Source organism: Equus asinus, chromosome 5 (genome assembly GCF_041296235.1).
Source record: "Equus asinus isolate D_3611 breed Donkey chromosome 5, EquAss-T2T_v2, whole genome shotgun sequence".
In the NCBI taxonomy this organism is placed as follows: domain Eukaryota; kingdom Metazoa; phylum Chordata; class Mammalia; order Perissodactyla; family Equidae; genus Equus; species Equus asinus.
The window spans coordinates 107,060,767-107,081,698 of record NC_091794.1 but is presented as its reverse complement, the minus strand read 5'-3'; the positions used below and the strand labels follow the sequence as shown (position 1 = coordinate 107,081,698).

The window sequence follows — 20,932 nt, the reverse complement described above, 5'->3', positions numbered from 1 at the left end:
GCAGGAGAGGGGAGGAATGGTGGGCTGGGTGATCAGGCAGGACCTCATGAGCCAGACCTCAGAGGGCCTTGCTGTCCTTGGGAGGAGTGGGTGACTCTAGTCTGGAACTCTTAGCAGAAAAGAGGTCCTCTCCCCACTGCAGGGAGCCTTTGTGGCCTTGGGCATGCTCCCGAGCCTTCCACGTCTCCCATCCGCAGCAAGGGCTCAGACCTGGGTTTCCTCCTTGTGCCTGTGTGTGCCTGACGTCCTGGTGGCAGTGCTGGGCCTTGCCCTTCGTCTACAGAGAGATGAACTTCAGCTCTGGTGCTGAGCGAGCGTGGGGCGGAAGGGGAGGGTGCCACTGCCACCCCTGCTGCGGGCTAGGGTAGGAGCCAGCACCTCGGCTGCCTGGGCTTGGCCCAGTCACTGGCAGGGCCGGGACCCCAGGGCTCCTCTCCTCCCCCGTTTTGGGCAGCTCCATTCTGTGCCCCCCTGGGTTGGGGAAGAGCTGTGATGTTACCAGTGGGCACTGTTGCCTCGTATTTCTAGCAACCCTCCCACCCCATTTCCTTCTTGCTATCTGATGCTATTTGTGGGTTTGTTTGCAGGATCCCTATGGAGCCAGGGCTAGGCCAACTGCAGGCCTGCTTATCCTAGCAAAGGGGCTTTTGGATTTGGGAGAAAGGAAAACAGAAGGCAAGACCAAAAGGCGGGCAGAGGCCTGGGCAGGTCTGTTTGCCAAGGCAAGCCTGAGGCAGGGAGACCCTTGGGTTTGGACAGCAACTGATGGATGGCCCAGGTCCAGAAGGGAGGGCACCAGGGCTCTGCCTTCAGGGCTGCTGTGTGGGACCAAAGCTCAGGCCCAGTGGCATGTGCGGTGTGGGTCCTGAGGGGAGAGTCTCACAGCTGCGAAGCCCCAGAGCGCAGTACTTTCTCACTCCGCTGGGGGCAGATGAGTGAGCTGGGCACAGGGAGACGGGGCGGGGCCACGCCACTAACTGTGGAATTCGGCCTGAAGGCATTGTGAAATCTGAGCTCCCATGGTCTTCTTGAAGGTGGGCAGGAGGTGACAGGGTGAAGGAAAAGTGTTAGCAGCTCTCCCTTCAGCCCAGAGGCAAAGGGAGACACAGAGCAGGGCAGGCCGCCAGGGACCCGCCAGCCCTGAGGGGCTTGCAGCCAGTGTGAGTGTGGCCAGAGGGGCCAGCAGGACTGCAGCTGTCCTGGGGGTTGGATCTCCCTGGTCGGGCTGTTCGCCTGCCAGTTGCGTTCACAGTGTATGACAGGGGATGACTTCCTGCTACTGTGCACATCACCACAGCAAGTGGGGCCTCTGGACCGGGGTCTGTTAGCAGAAGAGTAAGTTCTCTCTCTTTCCTGGGCCTTGGGGACCCAGAAGGACAAGCATTCTCTGTATCTTGAGGTGGCCTGGTGTAGCTCTGGTGGCCCGAGCACTGATCCTCACTGTCCTCTCCGAGTCCTGATTTGGAGCCCATCCCTCAGGGGCCCCTTATAGACTCTAGTTCAGATTGGAGAAAAAGGATAGCACTGTGGACCCTGCAGCCACCCCACTATGGCCAGTAAGCCCTGTGCTGAGCGCATCAGGGCCTCGGCTGTGCCTTCTCCTGGAGTTGGGGTCACAGTGCCTTGCTGTGGTTTGGTGAACTTAGTAAACACCCTGCTGCAGTGGGACCGAGCATGGTCAGGAAGTGTCCGAGGAAGGATTCAGAGCCCAGCAGTCTGACCTTTAAGCAGAAAGACAGTGTGGCTGGCATTCTCCCTCCACCTCGTCCCCCATCCCTTCCAGGTCCTGCCCCTGCCAACTCCTATGTAGTGGGCACAGAGGGACTCAGCTCCTGGTGGCAACCTGGACTGCACCCTGAGTGCTGGAAAGGGAAGGGGCTGCAAGCCAGGCCTGCGAAATGGAGCTTCCTTCGTCTGAGCTGCTGCAGGCCCTGGAAAAGGGACTTCTGAGCTGCAAGGTCATTTGTCTGTCTCCCCCACCCCGACTCACACACATCCCAGTGGGTGGAGGCCGGCTTCCCCGGCTCCCTCCCTCTACGGCTGGGTGAGTGGTTTTTTCTCCTTTTCTGCTGCAGCCTCTGGCCCAGCGGAGTTTGCTGCAGAGTCAAGGCTGCTGCATAGGCAAGAGGGGGAGAGAGAGAGAGAGAGAGACAGAAGGGCGGAGAGAAGGAAGAGGCAACCTCCTGCAGCCCCAGTACCCAGCTCCCTCTCAGTCTCACCTGGGGTGCTCCTCTGGGGAGTCCCTGTGCAGTGAGCCCTAAGAGTCACAGAACCCGGGTACCCAGGCCGGGGTCTCCTGAAGCGGCACCGGGGGCCATACGAGGAGTGACCTTGGCTGGGCCACTTAGCCCCGGTGTGGAGATGACCCCTGCTGGCCCTCATCATAGCCATTGGGAAAGGCTCTGCTGAAAGGGGGGCAGTGTGCTTAATGGACTAAGGCTTACTGTCCTGGTTTGGGCTGCCCCTTCTCTTGGGAGTGCTGGAGTGTGATCCAAGGTCTGTGGCACCTCAGAACCCAAGCTTCTAACCACCGCACCGACAGCTTCACAGTCTGTCCAGGCCCTCGGCGGTGGCCTTCTTGCCAGGATGTGCTCGGGGCCGTCTCTCTGCTGCCCTAGTTTCCCCTCTGGGTAGAAGGTGTTTTTTTTGGCAGGAGGAAGAAAGGAGACTTCCTGAGGACAGTGTAGCTGTCTCTGCTTGGGAGGGTCCCTGTTCCAACGTTGGGGAAAGGAGCATGATGCATGTGACCTCTGAGGGTTGGAGTGACTGTTCAGTGCCTCTCACCAAGGGACCAAGGCAGCCAGGGTCCTCCAGATACACAGCAGCTGTCCTGCCTTCCAGCCTGGTGTGCCAGAAGGGCTAGGAGCTCACTCAGCAGGGCTGGCTCCCCTTCCCACGTCGGCAGGGCTGTCTGCAAGGTGAGCTCAGGGCAGCTGCCAGGCCTCCTGACCAGAGAGAGCGCCAGCCGGCCAGCCAGCCAGCCGAGTGCTCTCTCCTTGGCCCTCCTCCCTTTTTATTTTTAGTGATCCCAGGAGGTACTGGTGGGGATACAGCTAGCCTTCAGTTGTTTTGTTTTTAAATCTCGTGTTCTTGTGGGGAAAATCCAGATCTCCCACAACGTGGAGGCAAGAGAGGGGGGTTTCTGGTCCCAGTTCTGAAGGCTGCGGTCTTCAACACAGTCTCTGTAGAATGATGATGACCCCTGCCGCCTCTTTCAGGCTTGTTTTAAGATTAAATCAGATAGTGTCCACAGAAATACTTTGCAAATGGAAATGCTGTTCTCCTTCCAAGTTGGCGAGGACAGGAAGCAGCAGTGTCCTCAGCCCCTGGACTCCACGTGACCTACATGTGACTTGTGTTGGGTCATAAAAGCCCCGTAATTGGTTTGTACATACTCTTTTATGTCCATTCTTCACCTAATATTATCTCTCTCTCTCTCTCTCACTTATATACGTATTTAAATTTCCATGTATTGACAATCTGCATGATACATACCTTTTAGTAGCTCTATGTTTCTGTTCAATTCTGTTTATGCCACAGAATATGAATTATTCTATTATTAGGCATTTTGGTTGTTTCCAGTTTTTGCTGTTTTCAATAGCACTTTGCAAGCTTTAAAAAAAATTAAGAGGGGCCAGCTTGGTGGCGCAAGGGTTAAGTTCCCATGTTCCACTTCGGCAGCCCAAGGTTCACATCCTGGGTGCGGACCTGAGCACCGCTTGTCAAGCCATGCTGTGGTAGGCGTCCCACATATAAAGTGGAGGAAGATGGGCACGGATGTTAGCTCAGGGCCAGTCTTCCTCAGAAAAAAGAGGAGGATTGGTGGCAGATGTTAGCTCAGGGCTAATCTTCCTCAAAAAAAAAAAAATTAAGATATAATTCACATACCATAAGATTTACCCTTTTAAAGTGTATAATTCGGTAGTTTTTAATATATTCACAGAGTTGTGCAACCACTGTCTAATTCTAGAGTATTTATGAGCGTTTAAAAATACATTTTTCCTTTAAGTATACTTCTGAAGTGGAATTGCTAGGCCAAAGGGTAAAAACTACTTTGTAGCTCATTTATAGTTGTTACGTCTTATCAGACTGTTTTCCGGGAACTTTCCAGCAACAGCAGCATCCGTGCCTAGCAGCGTTCCTGCAGCCTGCCCGCGTCGGGTGCTGCTGTCTCCCTTCTTCCAGCCAGTCTGGTAGGTTTTTACGGCTCTTTCCAGGCACGTGGGTCACAGCCGAGGGGCAGCACGACCGAGGGGCAAGGCGGTAGATCTCTCCTGCTCTGATCTTGTGATCTTGGACGAGCTCTGCACCCGAACAGTTTGGAGGCCAAATTTATGGGGTCTTTCTTCCAGTTGTCCAACCTAGTCGTGCTTTTTTTAATCCTTGTTCATATGTCAGTGGGTTTTTAGCCCTCAACTTTCAACCTAGGAGAGGATACTGAGTCAATATAGATCATTTTCAGGAAAAATCAGTCCGCAATAAGTGGTGGTAACCAGAAAAAATCAAGTTTTTGGGTGTCATCAGGAGGCCTGGCCCCCACCTTCCTGTCCTTATGGTTAGGCACACAACCTCTTCCCCGGGTGCCAGGCCCAGTCACTGCACGTTAACTCTGCGAAGACAGAGCTCACCAGGAAAGGCTCAAAGTCCACAGTCCGTGGGTTGTGCTGGACAGGGAGCACCCCCTGAAGCCTGAAATTGAGGAATAAAGGAAGCTCTCTTTACACAGCGGCTAGTAAACCTGTGAAATGCATCCTCCCCACTGATTGAGAGAGGATAAAAATAGGAGAAGGGCCACTTAGGGATTTGCTGAACTAATGAATAGTAAGCAGATAGCAGGGCTTTTAAGGACTCCGCTGCGTTCTCGCCATCAAAAATTCATCTGTTCTCAAAGCTTTAACTAGCCTCTTTATACTCTTAAACCTACTGTAATTCATTGGTTCTAAAACAGACATTTTCTTCATATTTGAATGTCTCCGAAGTTGGGTTTACCATTGGTAGGGTGACATAGTTGAATTGGCAGCCGTTTCTTTCTTAGTGGTTATAAAATAATGATGTTTTCACCATCGTTGGCATTTTCAACTTGATGAAATCCAGTACATCTCCAGCAGTCACTGTCTTTCCAAGCCCTAATCTTATACCTCCAGCTCCTTTTAGATATTTTCGCTGGATGTCACATCACCACTTCAGACAGCTGATTTAGAACTTAAGCCATCATTGCATTTTTTTCATGAACTACCAACTGCTTTTTCTAACTTCTTTGTTTCCAGATGGTGACTCTTTTCTGAGTTGCCTGACTGGTAGCCCCCGCTTTTGCAGCCCCTATAGTAATAAAAATACTGGCCAATATTTATCAGTGCTTCCTCAGCTAGGCAGTGTTCCAAGCCCAGTGTGTGTGTTAACTCACTGATCCTCGCAGCAGCCCCACCAGGGAGGGGCCGTGACTGTTCCTCCTTCGTATGTGAGATAGAGCCACTCACCCGGGGTCAGGGGGCTGACAAGTGGCAGAGCGGGTACTTGAACCCACGCAGCGTGGCTCCTGAGACCACCCTCCAGATCCCGACTCTGAACTGCCTTTGAAGAATCCAGCCAGTCACCACGCATTGTTCACTCATCCGCTGAGTAAGCTCTGTGCTTTCTCTGTCACTTCCTTTGATTGCAGCAAATGCTGCCTCGTTGATCTCATTACCACCCGTCCCCTCTCTGTCAGTTCCTCTTGCAGATTGTAGACAGCTTAATCTTCCCCCAGCGCCTCTTTCATGGTTCCACTTCCCTGCTCTAACGCTTTTTTAAAAAACCGTTTTCTTGAGACATAATTCACATATCACACAATTCAAAGCATACAATTCAATGGACTTTAGTATATTCACCGAGTTGTGCATTCATCACCACGATCAATTTTAGGACATTTTCATCATCCCCAGAAGAAGCCCTGTACCCCTTAGCTGCCATCCTCATCCGCATTCCCCACAGACCTCTGCAACCGCTAATCTACTTTCTGTCTGTGGATTTGCCTCTTCTGAACATTTTATGTAAAGGGCATCGTACGACATATGGCCTTGTGTGTTTGGCTTGTCTCACTTAGCATAATGTTTTCAAACTTTATCCATGTCAAAGCATGTGTTGATACTTCGTCTCCTTTTACTGCTGAGTAATCTTCTCTTGTGTGGATGTTTATCATCAGTTGATGGTCATTCGGGCTGTTTCTACTTTTTGATTATTGTGAATAATGCTGCTATGCACATTCATGTCAAGTTTTTCTGTGGGCGTAGGTTTTCATTTCTCTTGGGTATGTGCCTAGGAGTGGCATTGCTGGATCATACGGTAACTCTGTTTAACTGGTTGAGGTCAGGAACTTTTAACAGCGCCTCAGTTTCCAAGGCCCTCTGCATCTGCCGTCTGTTTCTGCTGTTTGGAATCGCACGCTGGCTGCTCCTGCCAGGCCAGGTTTACCATTGTCATCTGAGCTGTGTGTTGGGGCCTCTGCCCTCTGGCTTATGCTGTTCATCCCGACTAGGATGTGGCCCAGGGGCAGAGTCAGCCCACACGGATATTTCTTTGAGACACACATTTTCTGAAATCTGAATTATTTGTATACATTTAAAAATCGTGAGATTATACTTAATGATCCAAATTTTTATGTTCTCCTAAAAAATCGGAAGAGTTAGTTACTCTGGGCCCACACGCCTACGAGGCCACACCTGACTACAGACTACAGGTGCCATAGCGTTTAAACTTACTGAGGGACTCAAGCCCTGCCCATCCTCCTCCCACTTCTGGCCCACTAGGCCTTGGGGTCCCTGACCTTTGACCTAGATTCCTCCTCCTAAAGCCTGGCTCAGCTTGCTTCTTCCATTATTATGCACCACTTCTGAAAGCCGCTGATGCTTATGCCACTCAGCTCTGCACACACCCGAGTTTAGTGTTCAGTTTTAGGGTTGTTTAAATGGGAGTTGTAAGAAGTTAAAAGGGAAGTGTTTTGGTGGTAAGAATTGTAGGCTCTGAGGCCAACTGCTTGGGTTAGAAACTCATTTTTACCCCTTTACCAGCTGTGTGACCTTTGGCAAGTTACCTAACTTCTCTGAACCTCAGTTTCCTTATATTTTAAAATGGGGTAACAGTAGGACTTCCTTGTATATCGTTATTGTGAGGAGTAAATGGACTGATATACATACATTGTTGTTGTTATCTTTTTCTTGATGTCTTCTCAACAGTATTTTAAGAACTTTGAAGACCAGAACCCTGTGGGGCTAGGGGAGCTAAGCCATTGTTTTCTCAATGGGGGCACTTTTGGCATTTTGGCTGCACAGTTGGGCTGGGCTGTCCTGCGCTTTCAGGGTTTAGCATCCCTGGCTGGAGCTGCACCCTCGAGCTCTGGTTGAGAACAAAAGAGTCAGACTTGTTCCACTGAGGACAAGGGTACCTTCCTGCGAGCAGGCCCCAGCTTCATTCTTGCCCCACAACCCTGGTGCCACCATCAGGCGTGGCATGTTGGGCTGAATTCAGGGCAGGGGGTTCCGCCAGTCACGGCCTGGGTCCTGCTCGCCGTCCAGCTGGCCGGAGTGAGCACTGCAGCCCAGTCAGGGCAGGTGGCTCAGGACTGGGGCTGAGGACCCAGAGTGGCCGCTGTAAAGGATTATGCTGGGCCAAGCAGGGCTGAACGAGGAGCCGCTTGTTTCTGTTTGTTTGAATTAAATGTTGACTAGATACAAAAGAATTCTTACAAAATACATGTAAAATATACAGAACTATGATATAACAAATACCAGTGTACCTACCAACCCGTTCTTGAAGAAGAGCCGTGCTGTCTCCTTGTGTCCCTCCCCGAGTTCTGTCCTGTCTCCTCTCCTTCGCTGCTCCAGGTTTTGGGCCGGTTATTCCACTGCTTTTCCTTAGTGTTTCTGTGGCCGTCGATTCCTTGAACAACCTGTCGTTTAATTTTGAAGAGGACTCATTACTGTGTGTATCTCGGCGGGGGCGGGGGAGGGGGGGGCCCGTGTTTTGTCCCTTTATCCTACTTGCAGGATAATCTCTTTAGATTTGTCTTCTGATAACTGACTCTTTTCAACTGTTTCTAATCCATAAAACCCATCCATTGACTTGCTAATTCCCAGTTGTATTTTTCATTTATCGAAGTTTTGTTTATTCTGGCCATTTTATATACTATTTCTAAAGTTAATTTTTATTTCATCAAAGCCACCATGTTTGTTATTCTCGACAGTGTGTGTTGGAGATTGATCCGTGACGGTGCGTGCGTGTGTGTCTTCTCTGCGGTACAGGGTTCCGCGGCGTGCCTGGCGCTGCATCAGGTGCTGGGCATGCAGCAGCGAGCAGACAAGTGTGGCTTCCGCTCTGATGGAGCTTCAGGTGTAGCAGGGGAGAGAGATAACGGGCACTGAGTTAGTCAGGTGGGCTTGCAGAAGACGGGGCCCCCAGGAGGGGAGGCCGAGAGGTCAGTAAAATCTCCTGGAAACTGAGACCTGAAGGACGGGGAGGAATTGGCTGAGTGAGAACCGATCCCGTGTTGTAGATAATGCTCGTAAAGCTTTGGAGGGGTGATTGCTCCTCTTGTCCTGACCTCAGGCTTCCTGTGTACGTAAGGCTGTGAACTGGCCCGGGTGTTGGCAAGTCAGCAGAATATGAACCCCATCGTGTGCGGTGTTGTACATTTGAACCCAAGTTTTAAGACTGTTGAGTTGTGTGTGTTCAAGTCACTGATGATCAGAGCTCACACTCAGCTCTGGAGGAGGGAGTAGAGTGTGTGTGTGGTCAACCAGCTCTTGACCCTGCAGGTACTAGCCGTCGGCCTCTGACTCTCCCCTCCTGTGTAGGACGGCTAATCATGGTGGCCGCCGTGCAGGACCTGGGAGTGTGAGCGGGGATAATCTTGGTTCCCGCACAGCATGTGACTAGGTTCCTGTGCATGTGAATAGGAGGGCACGTGGAACGTCTCAGCCCCATGCCAGCCGGCAGTGGCATCGTGCTGTCATCGCCGCGTTCTGTGACTGTGTTCTGTACATTATTCTCTTTTACCATCACATAACGCTGTCCACCTGCCAGCCTGATGTCTCCACCTGGATGTCTTAAGATTAAACACACCTAAAGTGGAACTCCTGGTTCCCCCTCCATCCAGCGGTTCCTGTCGCAGTCTCCCCATCTCGGTAAATGCCACCACTGCCCGTCCTTTGCTTAGGCCCCAATTCAAGGAGTTATCTTTGGTTGTGCTTTTTGTTCTTGCTTACCCTCGTCCGTCAGCAGGTATGGTCAGTTCTGACCCCAGAATGAATCGTCCATTCCCTCCGGCTCCTTTACTGCCCCTTGGTCCAGGCCCCACTGTCTCTCCTTGTGCGACTGTAGAGTCTCCTCTTTGGCCTCCTTGCTTCCTCAGCTGTTCTCCCCACGGCGGGCCGGGGATCTGTTCTGAATGTGCATCAAATCTTGTCTTTTCCTGCTTCAGACCCTCCAGTGGCTTCCCCTGAACTTAGAAACAAGTCCGGCGTCCTCACCTGGTGCCAGGAGTCCTGCCCTCCCGTCTCCTCCCTCCTCCTCACCTGGTGCCAGGAGTCCTGCCCTCCCGTCTCCTCCCTCCTCTCACCTTCATCTAGACCCTAGCAGCCCAGCTCTTTCCTGCCTCAGGGCTTCTGCACTGAAGTCCCTCCATCCGCAGTGCTCTCTCCCCGGGTGTTTGCAGGGCTGACTCCTCAGATCTCAGAAGGGCCTTCCCATTACCCGCTGTCTCAGTCTCTGTCTATAGTTTCTGTATTGACTGACTGTTTTCTCCCTCCCATTTTCCCTGAGGGCGAGGACCTGTCTGACTCCTCGGCACCTGCACGTTGTGTTGCCCATGTATGCACTTGTTAGCTCCATTTAAGGGCAGGATGCAGAAACAGAGATTCAGAAGTCAGGTAACACCCAGGGTCACACACTAGTAAGCGGCAGTCAGACCCCAGAGCAAGACCCTCACCACGATGCTGCAGTCCCTGCAGCATCACACCTGCTGGCCGAGGCCCAGGGAGGGGCAGGGCCAGAGTCCAGCTGAATATCTGTAAATGCAGTCTGGCCTTTGCTGGGACTGGGACCTTCCCCACACAGATTCCTGGAGAGGCCCAAGGAGTTTGACACTTTCTCTTGGAATGGTTCTCATTGAAGGCAGGTGTCTCAAAGACACACTCTTTCCTTCTCTTGTTGAGGTTTGCTGTGGCGTAAACTGTTTTTATAGGCTCTCTGGACTGGGGAATGAGATGCCAGGACCAGAGGTGCAGGGTGGGAGTCTTGGTGTCCATCGGGGAAGTGGGACATGTTGCCAATTCTTCACAACCTCTCCCTCCCTCTCTTCTCACTCAGGTCGCACTAGCTTCTATGAGAAGTATGGCGTCATTCGCGACATCCTCCAGAACCACCTGACGGAGATCCTCACCCTTGTGGCCATGGAGCTGCCCCACAACGTCAGCAGCTGGGAGGCTGTGCTGCTGCACAAGCTTCAGGCCTTCCAAGCCCTGCGGGGCCTGCAGAAGGGCAGCGCTGTCTTGGGCCAGTACCAGGCTTACAGCAAGCAGGTGCGCAGAGAGCTGCAGAAGCCAGACAGCTTCCACAGCCTGACGCCAACCTTCGCAGGTGGGCTCTGGAGCCGGGCCCCAGCTGCGGGGCTGCCCCCTGGCCAGCAGCTGCTTTCCAAACTCACACACCCTTTGGTTTGGATTGGAAGGGACCTGAGGTGGGATTTTCACAAGAGTGCTCAGTGGCAAGGGAGAAATTGCCCTGCCTCTCTGGCCTTCCACCAGCTTAAAGCAGCAGGTCACCTGCTGGCTTCCTCTGGGTGAAGGACACCCCAGTGGTGGTCGTAGTTTATTCCACATCCACAGATACTTCCAGGGCTTTCTGAGCTGGGCTCAGACCTGGTTCCCACCCTCCTGGAGCTTACATACAGCCCCCCATTGAGGCTTCAAACCTGCCTGGCCACAGCCAGGGTACCTCCAGGGGGCAAGTACCCTGCTGGTCAGGCAGACGCCCACCAGAGCCATCCTCCGCACAGTTCCCTAGGCTCAGAGCTTTCCGGGAGAGGGCTGCTCCCTGAGACTGCAGGTAATAACCACCCCCAAAGCTGCGGCCGTTTATCAGGCACTAACTGTGTCCGGGCACTTGGTACACGTTGTCTCCTTGGATCCTGACCCGCACAGGCCCATGAGGCAGGTGTGACTGTTCTCCCCATTTGAAGGCGAGGAAACGAGAGGCTCTTGGAACTGCAGGAACTTGCCCGAGGTCGTGCAGAGATGTCCACGGGAAGACCAGGCTTGGGACTTAGTGAGGAGTGTGCTCAGTGTCTGGCTCTCACCCCTGGGCCCCCCAGGCCTCCTTACCTGCACACCGCCACCTGCGGGCCTGCAGCCGAGAGCTCGCCCCTCTCCTGACCTCCCCGAACCTGACCTTGCTTGGGCATGTCCTGAACGCTCTACAAACAGTAGGGAAGTGCCCTTCTCTGTAGGACCACTCCCCTCGCCCCACCGTAAGACTTCTCTTAGAGTCTCCAGGCTGGACACTCTCGGCCCAGTTTTCCTTTGCTTGGGGAACTGTGACTCTAAGAGGTGCCTCAAGGGAGGTGGAGTCTGAGGTGGCCGCAGAGGCTGCTTCTGGAGCATTGACTAGGAGGAGGAGGTCACAGGAGGGGTGATAGGTGGGGGTGAGTGTAGCAAGGCAAGGGGTCCTCCAGAGGCAGTGGGGGCCTGGAGTGGGGCTTGGAGAGGAGAAGGGCTGGCTGGCAGCAAGTCCTGGGTTCTCTCCCGGGTTCTCTGTGCTGGAGCATCACCTCCACTGTCCCCTGTCGCCTCAGGCATCCTCGCTCACATGGACAACCTTCGCTGGGAGGGCGTCCCTTTCATCCTGATGTCCGGCAAAGCCTTGGATGAGAGAGTGGGCTACGTTCGGATCTTGTTCAAGAACCGGGCGTATTGTGCCCAGAGTGAGAAGCACTGGGTCACAGACCAGAGCCAGTGCCTGCCTTGCCAGATCATCTTCTACATCGGACACGGCGAGCTGGGCAGCCCTGCCGTGCTGGTTAGCCGGAACCTGTTCAGGCCCTCCCTACCCTCCAAGAGCTGGAAGGAAGTGGAGGGCCAGCCCGGGCTCCGCCTTTTTGGCCGCCCTCTGTCCGATTACTATGTCTACAGCCCCGTGAGGGAGCAGGACGCCTACTCCATCCTCATATCTCATATCTTCCACCGCCGAAAGGGTTCTTTCATCACCACAGAGAACTTGCTGGCCTCCTGGGTCTTCTGGACTCCCTTGCTGGACAGCCTGGTCCACGAGGTCCCACGCATCTACCCAGGAGGAGCTGAGAATGGACACCTGTTGGATTTTGAGTTCAGTGGCAACCAATTATCTTTTTCCCAGCAGCAGCTGGAGCAGCTGGTGCCAGGGCCAGGTTCTGTGCCAAAGCCCAGTGACTTCCAGGTTCTCAGGGCCAAGTACCGAGAGAGCCCGCTCATCTCAGCCTGGCCCGAGGAGCTGATCGCTAAGCTGGCCAATGACATTGAGGCCACAGCCGTGCAGGCAGTGCGGCGCTTTGGCAAGTTCCACCTGGCTCTCTCAGGTGGCTCAAGCCCCATAGACCTGTTCCAGCAGCTGGCCATGGGGCACTATGGCTTCCCCTGGGCCCACACGCACCTGTGGCTGGTAGACGAGCGCTGCGTCCCGCTCTGGGATCCTGAGTCAAACTTCCAGGGTCTGCAGGCTCACCTGCTGCAGCATGTCAGGGTCCCCTACTACAACATCCACCCCATGCCCGTGCATCTGCACCAGCGGCTCTGTGCTGAGGAGGACCAGGGTGCCCAGACCTATGCCGAGGAGATTTCAGCCCTGGTGACCAACAGCAGCTTCGACCTGGTGCTGCTGGGCATGGGTCCCGACGGGCACACGGCCTCCCTCTTCCCACAGTCGCCCACTGGCCTGGACGGCGAGCAGCTGGTCGTGCTGACCAAGAGCCCCTTCAGGCCGTACGATCGCATGAGCCTCAGTCTGCCCCTCATCAACCGTGCCAGGAAGGTGGCGGTCCTGGTCATGGGCAGGATGAAGCGGGAGATCACCACACTAGTGAGCCGTGTGGGCTATGAGCCCAAGAAGTGGCCCATCTCAGGTGTCCTGCCTGCTTCTGGCCAGCTGGTGTGGTACATGGACTACGAGGCATTTCTGGGATGACGGCACTTTCGCCCTTTTCTCACCTGGGCCGCCTCTCACCTGCCCTCCCCCTACCCTCCTAGTCCTGCCCCCTGCTCCAAAGCCCTGGCTCTCTGGAATCTGCTGCCTCAGGCTCAGGCTCGCAGAGAGGAAAGACAAGGCCTCATCCCAACCCCTGTGACAGTCCCTGTCTAGGTGTCGGGAGTAGACACAGAACAAGGGAGAATTGGCATCTCCGCTCTTGAGAAGCTTCAAATTCAAGTCGGGAGAGACATATCCACCTTCAGAAAAGGCTTGCAGCAGTTACACACTGACATCACCTGGCACAGAGTCGGACGGCACGAGGCTTCCAACTTCAGAAGGAAGGCAGTGGGCTGCCATCACTCGGGAGGTTTCCTTGAGGTGGAGACCCTTGAACTGGCTCCTAAGGAGAAGAGCATGGACAGTAGAGAGAAGGGCACACGCAGGGCCCTGTGCAGAGCAGGGTGCCGGAGCCATCCGGAGCCTCGAGCTGGTCGAGCCCCTCCTTCCTCTGTCTGTCCCCTTCCCGAGCACCTGACGTTCAGCCTGCTGTCCTGTCCTCCACGTGGCTGCCTCCACCTGCTCCGTGTCTCCAGGCTCCTTTCTGCTCAGTCCCAACGGTGGGGGAGGTCTTCCCCTCCTGTCTCTGTTTCTTCGCTGTCCTTCAACCTGTCCATTTATAGGCGGATGAAGGGTGATGACAGTAACGCAGCAACAAATACTAGGCTGTTAAGACAGTTCAGGGATCTTGCGACTGTTGGGAGCTCGCTTTCTCCGGAGCTGAACTTCTCTGCAGCGAGGAGGCATTATTCCCCGGCTTCCTCAGAGCGGACCCCTGACCCTGCCCACGCTCCTTTCTCTAGCCGATTCCCTCTGTGAAACACGCTGGGCGTCGATGACCAGGCCATTCCAGGGATCACTCAGAAGAGGGTCCTTTACGTCTCAGGGGACTTTCCAGTGGACGTTTCCACTCTCAGTATCCCCTCTTGTTTTACCAGCAAAGATCCAGTTATGTCTTTCTCTGATGGTGACAACTCATTCGAGGAGAGAGATGCCATGTCATCCAGACCCTCCAGGTGCTCAGATCTGACCAGACGGGAGCCGGGCCTCCTTAGCGGGCCAGCTGCAGCTCATAGGCAGCAGTGGCTGCCCACGACCCTCTCAGGGACTTGGCTGATTGGCAGTGCCAAGTGGGGACAGACCACAGCCCGCCCTTCTCACACTACCTTGCACCACATCGAGCCTACCGCCTCCCACTTCACCACGGGCACTGCTGACGCCGTGGGGAAAACAAGGGCGCAGCTTCTCTTTCAGAATAGATTGGGTGCTCTGCTGAGAAGTTGTGGGCCACTTATACCTGTTTTTCTGAAACCCTCAAAGGAGGTCTCTGAAATTCTTGAAAAATAAAATCCAAGTTCTCAAGACACATTTAATTTCTATTTCAACTTCCCCCATAGTCGTGCCCCCAAGATGTGACTATAAAGGCGTGACGGGTTTTTCCTTGTGACTGCTCCTCGTGTCTTACAGTCACACTGTGTGTCAGGCGGATGCAGGGGGCCCCCGTCACGCAGACGACTCTCCTTGGTGAGAGGAGCATCACGGAATCAGTTTCTCTACCTTTGATTGTTCACACCTTCAACCCTTGAAGAAGGGGCTCTCCATATGAAGGCACTCCTGTTAAAATTCTGCTTCTGGCCTCCAACAACCCGGCCCAGACAGGAGCTCTCTCTTTGGACCAAGAGAGCTAACCTTGGCAGAGCTGACCGCAGTGCCAGGGCTAGGTGGTCTCCTCCCTATCGAGGGGTCAGCGTTTCCCTTTTTTGCATCTGGTGGCCGGTGCTCGCCAATGGACACAGGTGGTTGCAGTCTGGGGGGCCACGTGTGGCCACATGGGGGCGCTCTTGCACCATCCCTGTGGTCTCCACATCTGACTGCGGAGGACTCCCCTCTGTGGCAGGCTCCTGTGTTGGATTTCTTGCATTTCCGTGTTCTGCCTCTCTAGGCCTTGGCCCCCAGCACCCCCCCATCTGTTGTTTAGGAACTCTTCCAGAGAGAAAGGGACCCCCCCCCACCCGGTGCCCAAGTATCGCTCTAGGATAAAGGGCAAGCAGGCCATGATGTCACGGTTTCTGAATAATTGTGAGTCACTGTGGGCCTGAGCTGGATGTCTTGTTCTCAGAGGGGTGCCTGGCCTCAGAATGTGCCCTTCTTGTGTGGAGAGTGTGTGTGGGGGTAGGGGTGGGGGCAAAAAGTGCCAAAGATGAAGTTTCCAGAATCTCGTGCTGCCTTAAAATCACCTGGGGAAGTCCACTGGGAGACATCGTCGATCTTCCTCTGCTTCCCTCCCATGTCCTCTGCTGCGGAGGAGAGAGTCTCAGAACCGGGCCACCTCGGCTAGCAGTTTCTAAACTTTTAAAATCATGATCCACAGCAGGAAACACTTTATATCATGAGTCAGTGCTCTCGTTTGTGCTTAAATCTGTCTCAAGCAAAAGTTTTGTAAAAGAATTCTTACCCTTAAAATGTGAGATACCCTCTGTTTTCTATTTTTCACGTTTTTAAAAAATGTTGTTTGTAGTCTGCTAAATTGAGTTGATACATAGTTTGAAGAATGCTGCTGTACTCCGACTTTGCCTTGTTATGTAATCTGAGGACCCCGAGGCTTGGAGGGGAGCCCATGTGCCCAGCTCACACAGGGGACGCTCGTGACCACATTGGGACGGGAACCCGGGCTTTCCATTCCTGCAGCTTCACCCCCCGGGCTCATCCAGCACAGGAGGGCCGCGCTGGTCCCAGCGTGGATGCTGCTTCTCCATGATGGGGCAGTCGGCTTCCTTCGTGATGAGGGAGGGGGAGCAGTGGGCGAGGAAGAGACTAATCAGAAGCCTGGAGCTTGCAGGGGTGACTGTGGCGTGTCCTTCCCGGAGGGGTTGATAAGCATCAGGTTGATACTAAACGTTTTGTAAACTTGGTCTTGTCTCATCCTTTCAACAACCCTTTGAGGTAGACAGAGGGATCCTCATTTACTGATGATTTTGAAACTGAAACCCAAGTTGTCTAATGGTAGCAGGCCAGTTGTTCTAAGCCAGGCTTAGAACCCAGCTCTTTGGGATTCTAGACGCATGTTCCCAGCCACCCTGCACGCCCCCTTCTTCCAGGGAGCCCCGGGGTGCCGGAGCCACGGCAGTTATCTGGAGGCCAGCCTCCCCCAGTGGGGAGAGGACTCCAGTCAGAAGCGTCTGAGCACTGGTAAAAGGCAGAAGGGCCCTCCTCCGGGAGGCCTCGTCCCGTCAGCATCTCTAGAGTGAGCGTTGTTACCATTTGTTGTAGGGAAAGAATGGAGGGACTTTCCAGGTTGTTGTAAGCTAGATTCTGATTTTGATTTAGGAGCAGCCTTTTCTGCTAACCACAAGTTAGAGGAGTCTCGTCTCGTTGATCTTCCCTCCTCCTTGTTTCTGTGCACACAGTGCTTTATTCCCACTCACGGGCCTCCACGCTAGCAGCATCATCACAGCTCTGCCAGTAGGCTAGTATTTCACAATATCCCTTCCAGAATGGACAGGCTTGGTCTCCCTGGTCTGGGGGCTCCCTCCTTTTCCTGTTTGTACAGAGAGCCCATGCTGAGAGCTGGGGACTATGGCAGAGAAAGGAAGGAGAAGCTTCCACAAAAGAGGTGATTTCCTAGAATTTAGTTTTTAGGAAAAAATTTTTTTTCTACAAAGATATATGCAGTCTCACACAAGCAGCCTCTGCATCAGCTTACCCAGCTTTATTTTTATCTTAAGCAGATGGGGCCCTGCAGACCTTGGTCCACTTGTAGAGAAGCTGCCTGGCAGCATGTCAGCGTCAGAGAATGAACAAGTCACAGGAAATGCCACTGGAGACTGGTGACATGAGGGCGAGGTGGCCATGGTGGCAGGCCAACACGATCAGCACCCACCTGCCTGCCCTGCAAAAGACAGACTCCCGAGGGGCTGGGGCCTTGAGAGGCTGCTGCCTCCCAGCGTCACAGGCCGTGAGGCCCACGAGGCGCCGTTCTCCCCAGCTGTCTGCTTGCTGAACTGAGGAACGTGTGTCTACTGCAGTGTACCTGCTCCCCACAGCTCCCCCATGGCCGCTCCGCTGGGCACTGCAGACCCTGCAGCTGCAGCCCGTGCTAAGGTGCTGCCTGCACTGTGCAGGGGACATTTCCATGAGGCAGACGGTAGGTCCTCCAGCCTCATCAGCATTCAGCTGCTGATAGATCCGAGGGCATCTGGACTGGTCACAGTAAGGACGGCTCTGGTGGTGCTGCCCTGCCCTCGGGGCCCCTGAGCACTTTAGTGGCAGTAATTGGAGGATCGTGGTTGGAAGTGTGGGTTTATTCCTTTAATAGCCCTGCCTACCGATCGGCAAGTGTCTCCGCAGGTGTCAGCCTGTGTGGTCCAATGTCCATCTTGCGTTGCTCGCTTGGAGGGTTTGAGTTGGGCGCTGCCATGTTCTTTGCTTCCCTTGCTGCATGCCGCGTAGTCTCCATGAAATGAAAAGCCCTTCCTGCCCCTTCTGCTCTAGAGCAGAACGCTATCTCCCTTTAGATCTGCCTTCCCTACACAGCGTGAAGGGAGCAGGAACCCAAATCAGCATGTGTTCTTGGAAGACGTGCGATCACAGATGTCTTCCAGGAGCATCCACAGACCCTCCTCCAGGGGCGTGCGCTTCAGGCATTCTCCAGTCAGCAGCTCAAGGTGGGGGCATGAGTGAGAGACTCTGAGGATTCCTCAGCTCCTTGCTGAGCAAGGTGCAAACTTACTAATGTTGTCATCAGCCCAAGACAGAAACGGCAAGAGGTTCAAGGAGGCATTTCTAAGATTACAGCAAGCTGGGGGACAATGATCTCTTTGATGAAGCTTCCTCTCCAGCCAATTTTGGGAGTGCATTTGTTTGCAAAGCAGGTCCCTGGGGATGTGTATGTCTGTGTGTGAGCCATAGACGGGAAAGGGTGGAGATCTAAATTAGTTATGCTTCTGCTTATTTGATTCCCAAGGATGGCCTTTGTTAAGACTTGCATCTCTTCTCTGCATCTTTTCTGTCCATCTGGCGTGCGGAGGGATAAACACATTTTCATTTGCTGAAAGCTGTATGGAATATATTTGAATGGCTAGTAGTTAGCTTTGATAGTGGAAATAAACAGAACTACATGAATTTGTCAGTTTTAGTCCTTAGCGGTACCCCCACAGAAGTCTAGAGGGGTCAGGTATGAAACATGAGGTCCATAGCTCTAAGAGGAAGGGACCCTGGACTAGCTGGTAATCAAGGGCCCAGCTTGCATCCACTTCTCTGAGATGTGACCTGCACAGTCTGTTCCTCCCAGTCCCATCATTTGGAAGAACCAGTGAGAACAGACACAGCAGGGCCTCTGCTGGGTCCACGAGCTGTTACTGCCCGTGCCTGAGTGAAGGGCCTTGTTTCCAGCCAGGAAGGCCAAGTTGGTACAGTGCTTAGGGGCTGTGGCCAGCAAGAGACTAGATGGGGAGTGTGGGGACAGCCCTGAAGTGAGAATGTGCTGCAGTCTGGATAGTGTCCCTGCATTCTCTGTCCCCTGCTGGGAACTCAGGACTGGGCTTCTGTCAAGCGAGGAGAGGAGAGATGGGGAAACTCCTTTCTCAGAGGGACCGTCCGTTCCCTCGTACGGTGGGGAGACAGAGGGCATGCAGACCACCCCCTGCCCTGCAGCAAGAATGCCCTGCCTTTCTGCAGTGAGAAACTGCCCTAGTTTTTATGGGAATCTTGGACTCAAAGATGCCTCAGACATCTGAATGCCTCTGAATGAGACACATTCAGAACTGTTTTTAAAATGCCTTTTTGTATGTCAAATGTAACATTTATTTTTTAAACAATAAAATGGTTTTGCCAAAATTCATGCTTTCATTCTTTCTCTGGAAGATGGAGTGTGGGGGCTGTGGGCCTTGTCCTTGTACTGGGTGTGTTCTCGGAGGAGGGAAGGTAGAGGAAGGCCCTGGTGTGGACCGCGTCCCCTCCTGACTGCAGATGTGGAGATGTCTGAGCAGTGCTGCTGTGTTCCATTGGCTCAAGGGCCCGTGGGCCTCCTGGGAGAGGCAGCGTGGGCAAGGTGACCAGAGTTCATAGATTCCCAAACAACCTGAGAAAAGTTGCCCCCAACCTCCCTGGCAGCCCTCAGGATGGGGAGAGTGTATCGTGCTCTCTGAGAGGGAAAGGCCGGGAGGGGAGTGTCTTTGAAAGCACCAGTGCCTGATGCCATCTCTTGAGTTCTCTGCGTGATCCCCACCCCCAGCTTGTGTCATGTTCCCAGGAACGTAAGGGTCATAGGGAATCAAATAAAATCAACAGGGCCTCTGGGGTACAGGAGCCAGAGATTTGCTGGTTGTCACCAACAGTGAGCAGGACCCAAGCAGATCTGGTGACCTCCCAAGGCAGTGACAAGAGCAGCTTTCATACCCAGAAGGGGTGAGATCTGCCAGGGACCACAGGGTGCAGGTGACAGACACACACCCAGAACCCCCTTGGGAAGCAGGGAGGGCCCATGGCAGCATGAAGCCTGGAACCGGAGGCTGCCTTCACAGCACTGGGTCGGGCCGCAGCCCGGGAGCAGCAGAGAACACGCTTCCTGGGAGGGTGGCCCAGAACTGGGGAGAAATGAGGGTTGACTCCCGCTTCTCTGGGGGGTGGCCATTGGTTGTGTGTCCTCGCAGAAGCATGATGAGGTGGGCTCACAGCCTCCTGAGACTTGAGACTGTGGGGCCCAGCTAGTGTCCACCAAGGCTCACTGAAGGGTCACTGGTACCCGGTCCCCCTTTGGGGAGCCTCCCTGTACTTGTGTTCTAGAGGGTTCTGGCTGGTCAGGAGATGGATGCCCACAGCTGCAGTGATTGGTTCAGGAGGGCCCGTGGCCCAAGTCGGTCAGATCAGTGAGTCCACACATGGGGGCTGAAGATGCTCCATGTCTCTGGACTCAAACCTGAGGCTCTGTCGCCCTGGAGCAACTGGGAGCCATCTCGGCACCACAGGAAGCCTGAGAATGAGGCGACATGGAGAGAGCAGAGCCCAAGGATAGCTTGTTCTGGAACCATCCCCAGGACCAGATTCTTTCACACCACAAGTCTGCCTGCTGACCACTCATTTATAGGTGCTTGAACTCGTTAGAGTCGGGCTGTAACTTGTGACGGAAACTTCATAGGTATCAGAGCCCAGAGCTTGTTAGATATTTCAGGAGGCACAGACCTGAGAGGGGATCCGGCCTGGTCAGAAGGGCAATCTCTCCATCTGGGGCCAGGTTTCATCAGTCTGTGTGGGCAGCTCTGGTTGGTCCAGTGCTGTATGCCTTTGGCTGTTTTCTTATTGCTTAATTTGGACCGTTTTCCTGATTGACGAAAGTTTTGAAAAGCAGGGACAGAAAGAAGGGCAGGAAGGGAGGGATTGTGAAAATGATAAAAGGAGTTTTTGGTGGACAAGCTCGGGAACCGCTGGCCTAAAGTTCTTCTCCAGAGTCTCCTGCCAGCTCTCTGGACCTGCTGCCAGAGCCCTGGAGGGTGCCACTTGCCTGGCCGGCTCCTGGCAGAAGGGGACAGTGTGGCCGTGGCTCCACTGGATGCCCGTTCTCTCACCCACGGCTCTCCGTCCGCCCTCACCTGTCTAACTGAGGACCAACGGAAGAGACTCCATGTGCCTTACTCAGTTCTTGTGTTTCTGGTGCTTAGCTCAGATGTGTGAATGAAATTGTGAAAGC

The 20,932-nt window shown here is 53.9% G+C and overlaps 1 protein-coding gene across 2 annotated transcripts in view; it reads left to right on the top strand.

The window, feature by feature from the left end:
• H6PD (hexose-6-phosphate dehydrogenase/glucose 1-dehydrogenase) overlaps nt 1–19,083 on the top strand; it is a 32,100-nt gene extending 13,017 nt beyond the window's left edge. For both annotated transcript variants that reach the window (XM_014833449.3, XM_070511155.1), the window contains exons 4-5: nt 10,342–10,611; nt 11,825–19,083. In XM_014833449.3, the coding sequence (XP_014688935.2) occupies nt 10,342–10,611; nt 11,825–13,188 (1,634 nt within the window). In that variant the 3' untranslated portion in view covers nt 13,189–19,083. The remainder of the gene's footprint in view (nt 1–10,341; nt 10,612–11,824) is intronic.
• The last annotated feature ends 1,849 nt before the right edge of the window (nt 19,084–20,932 follow it).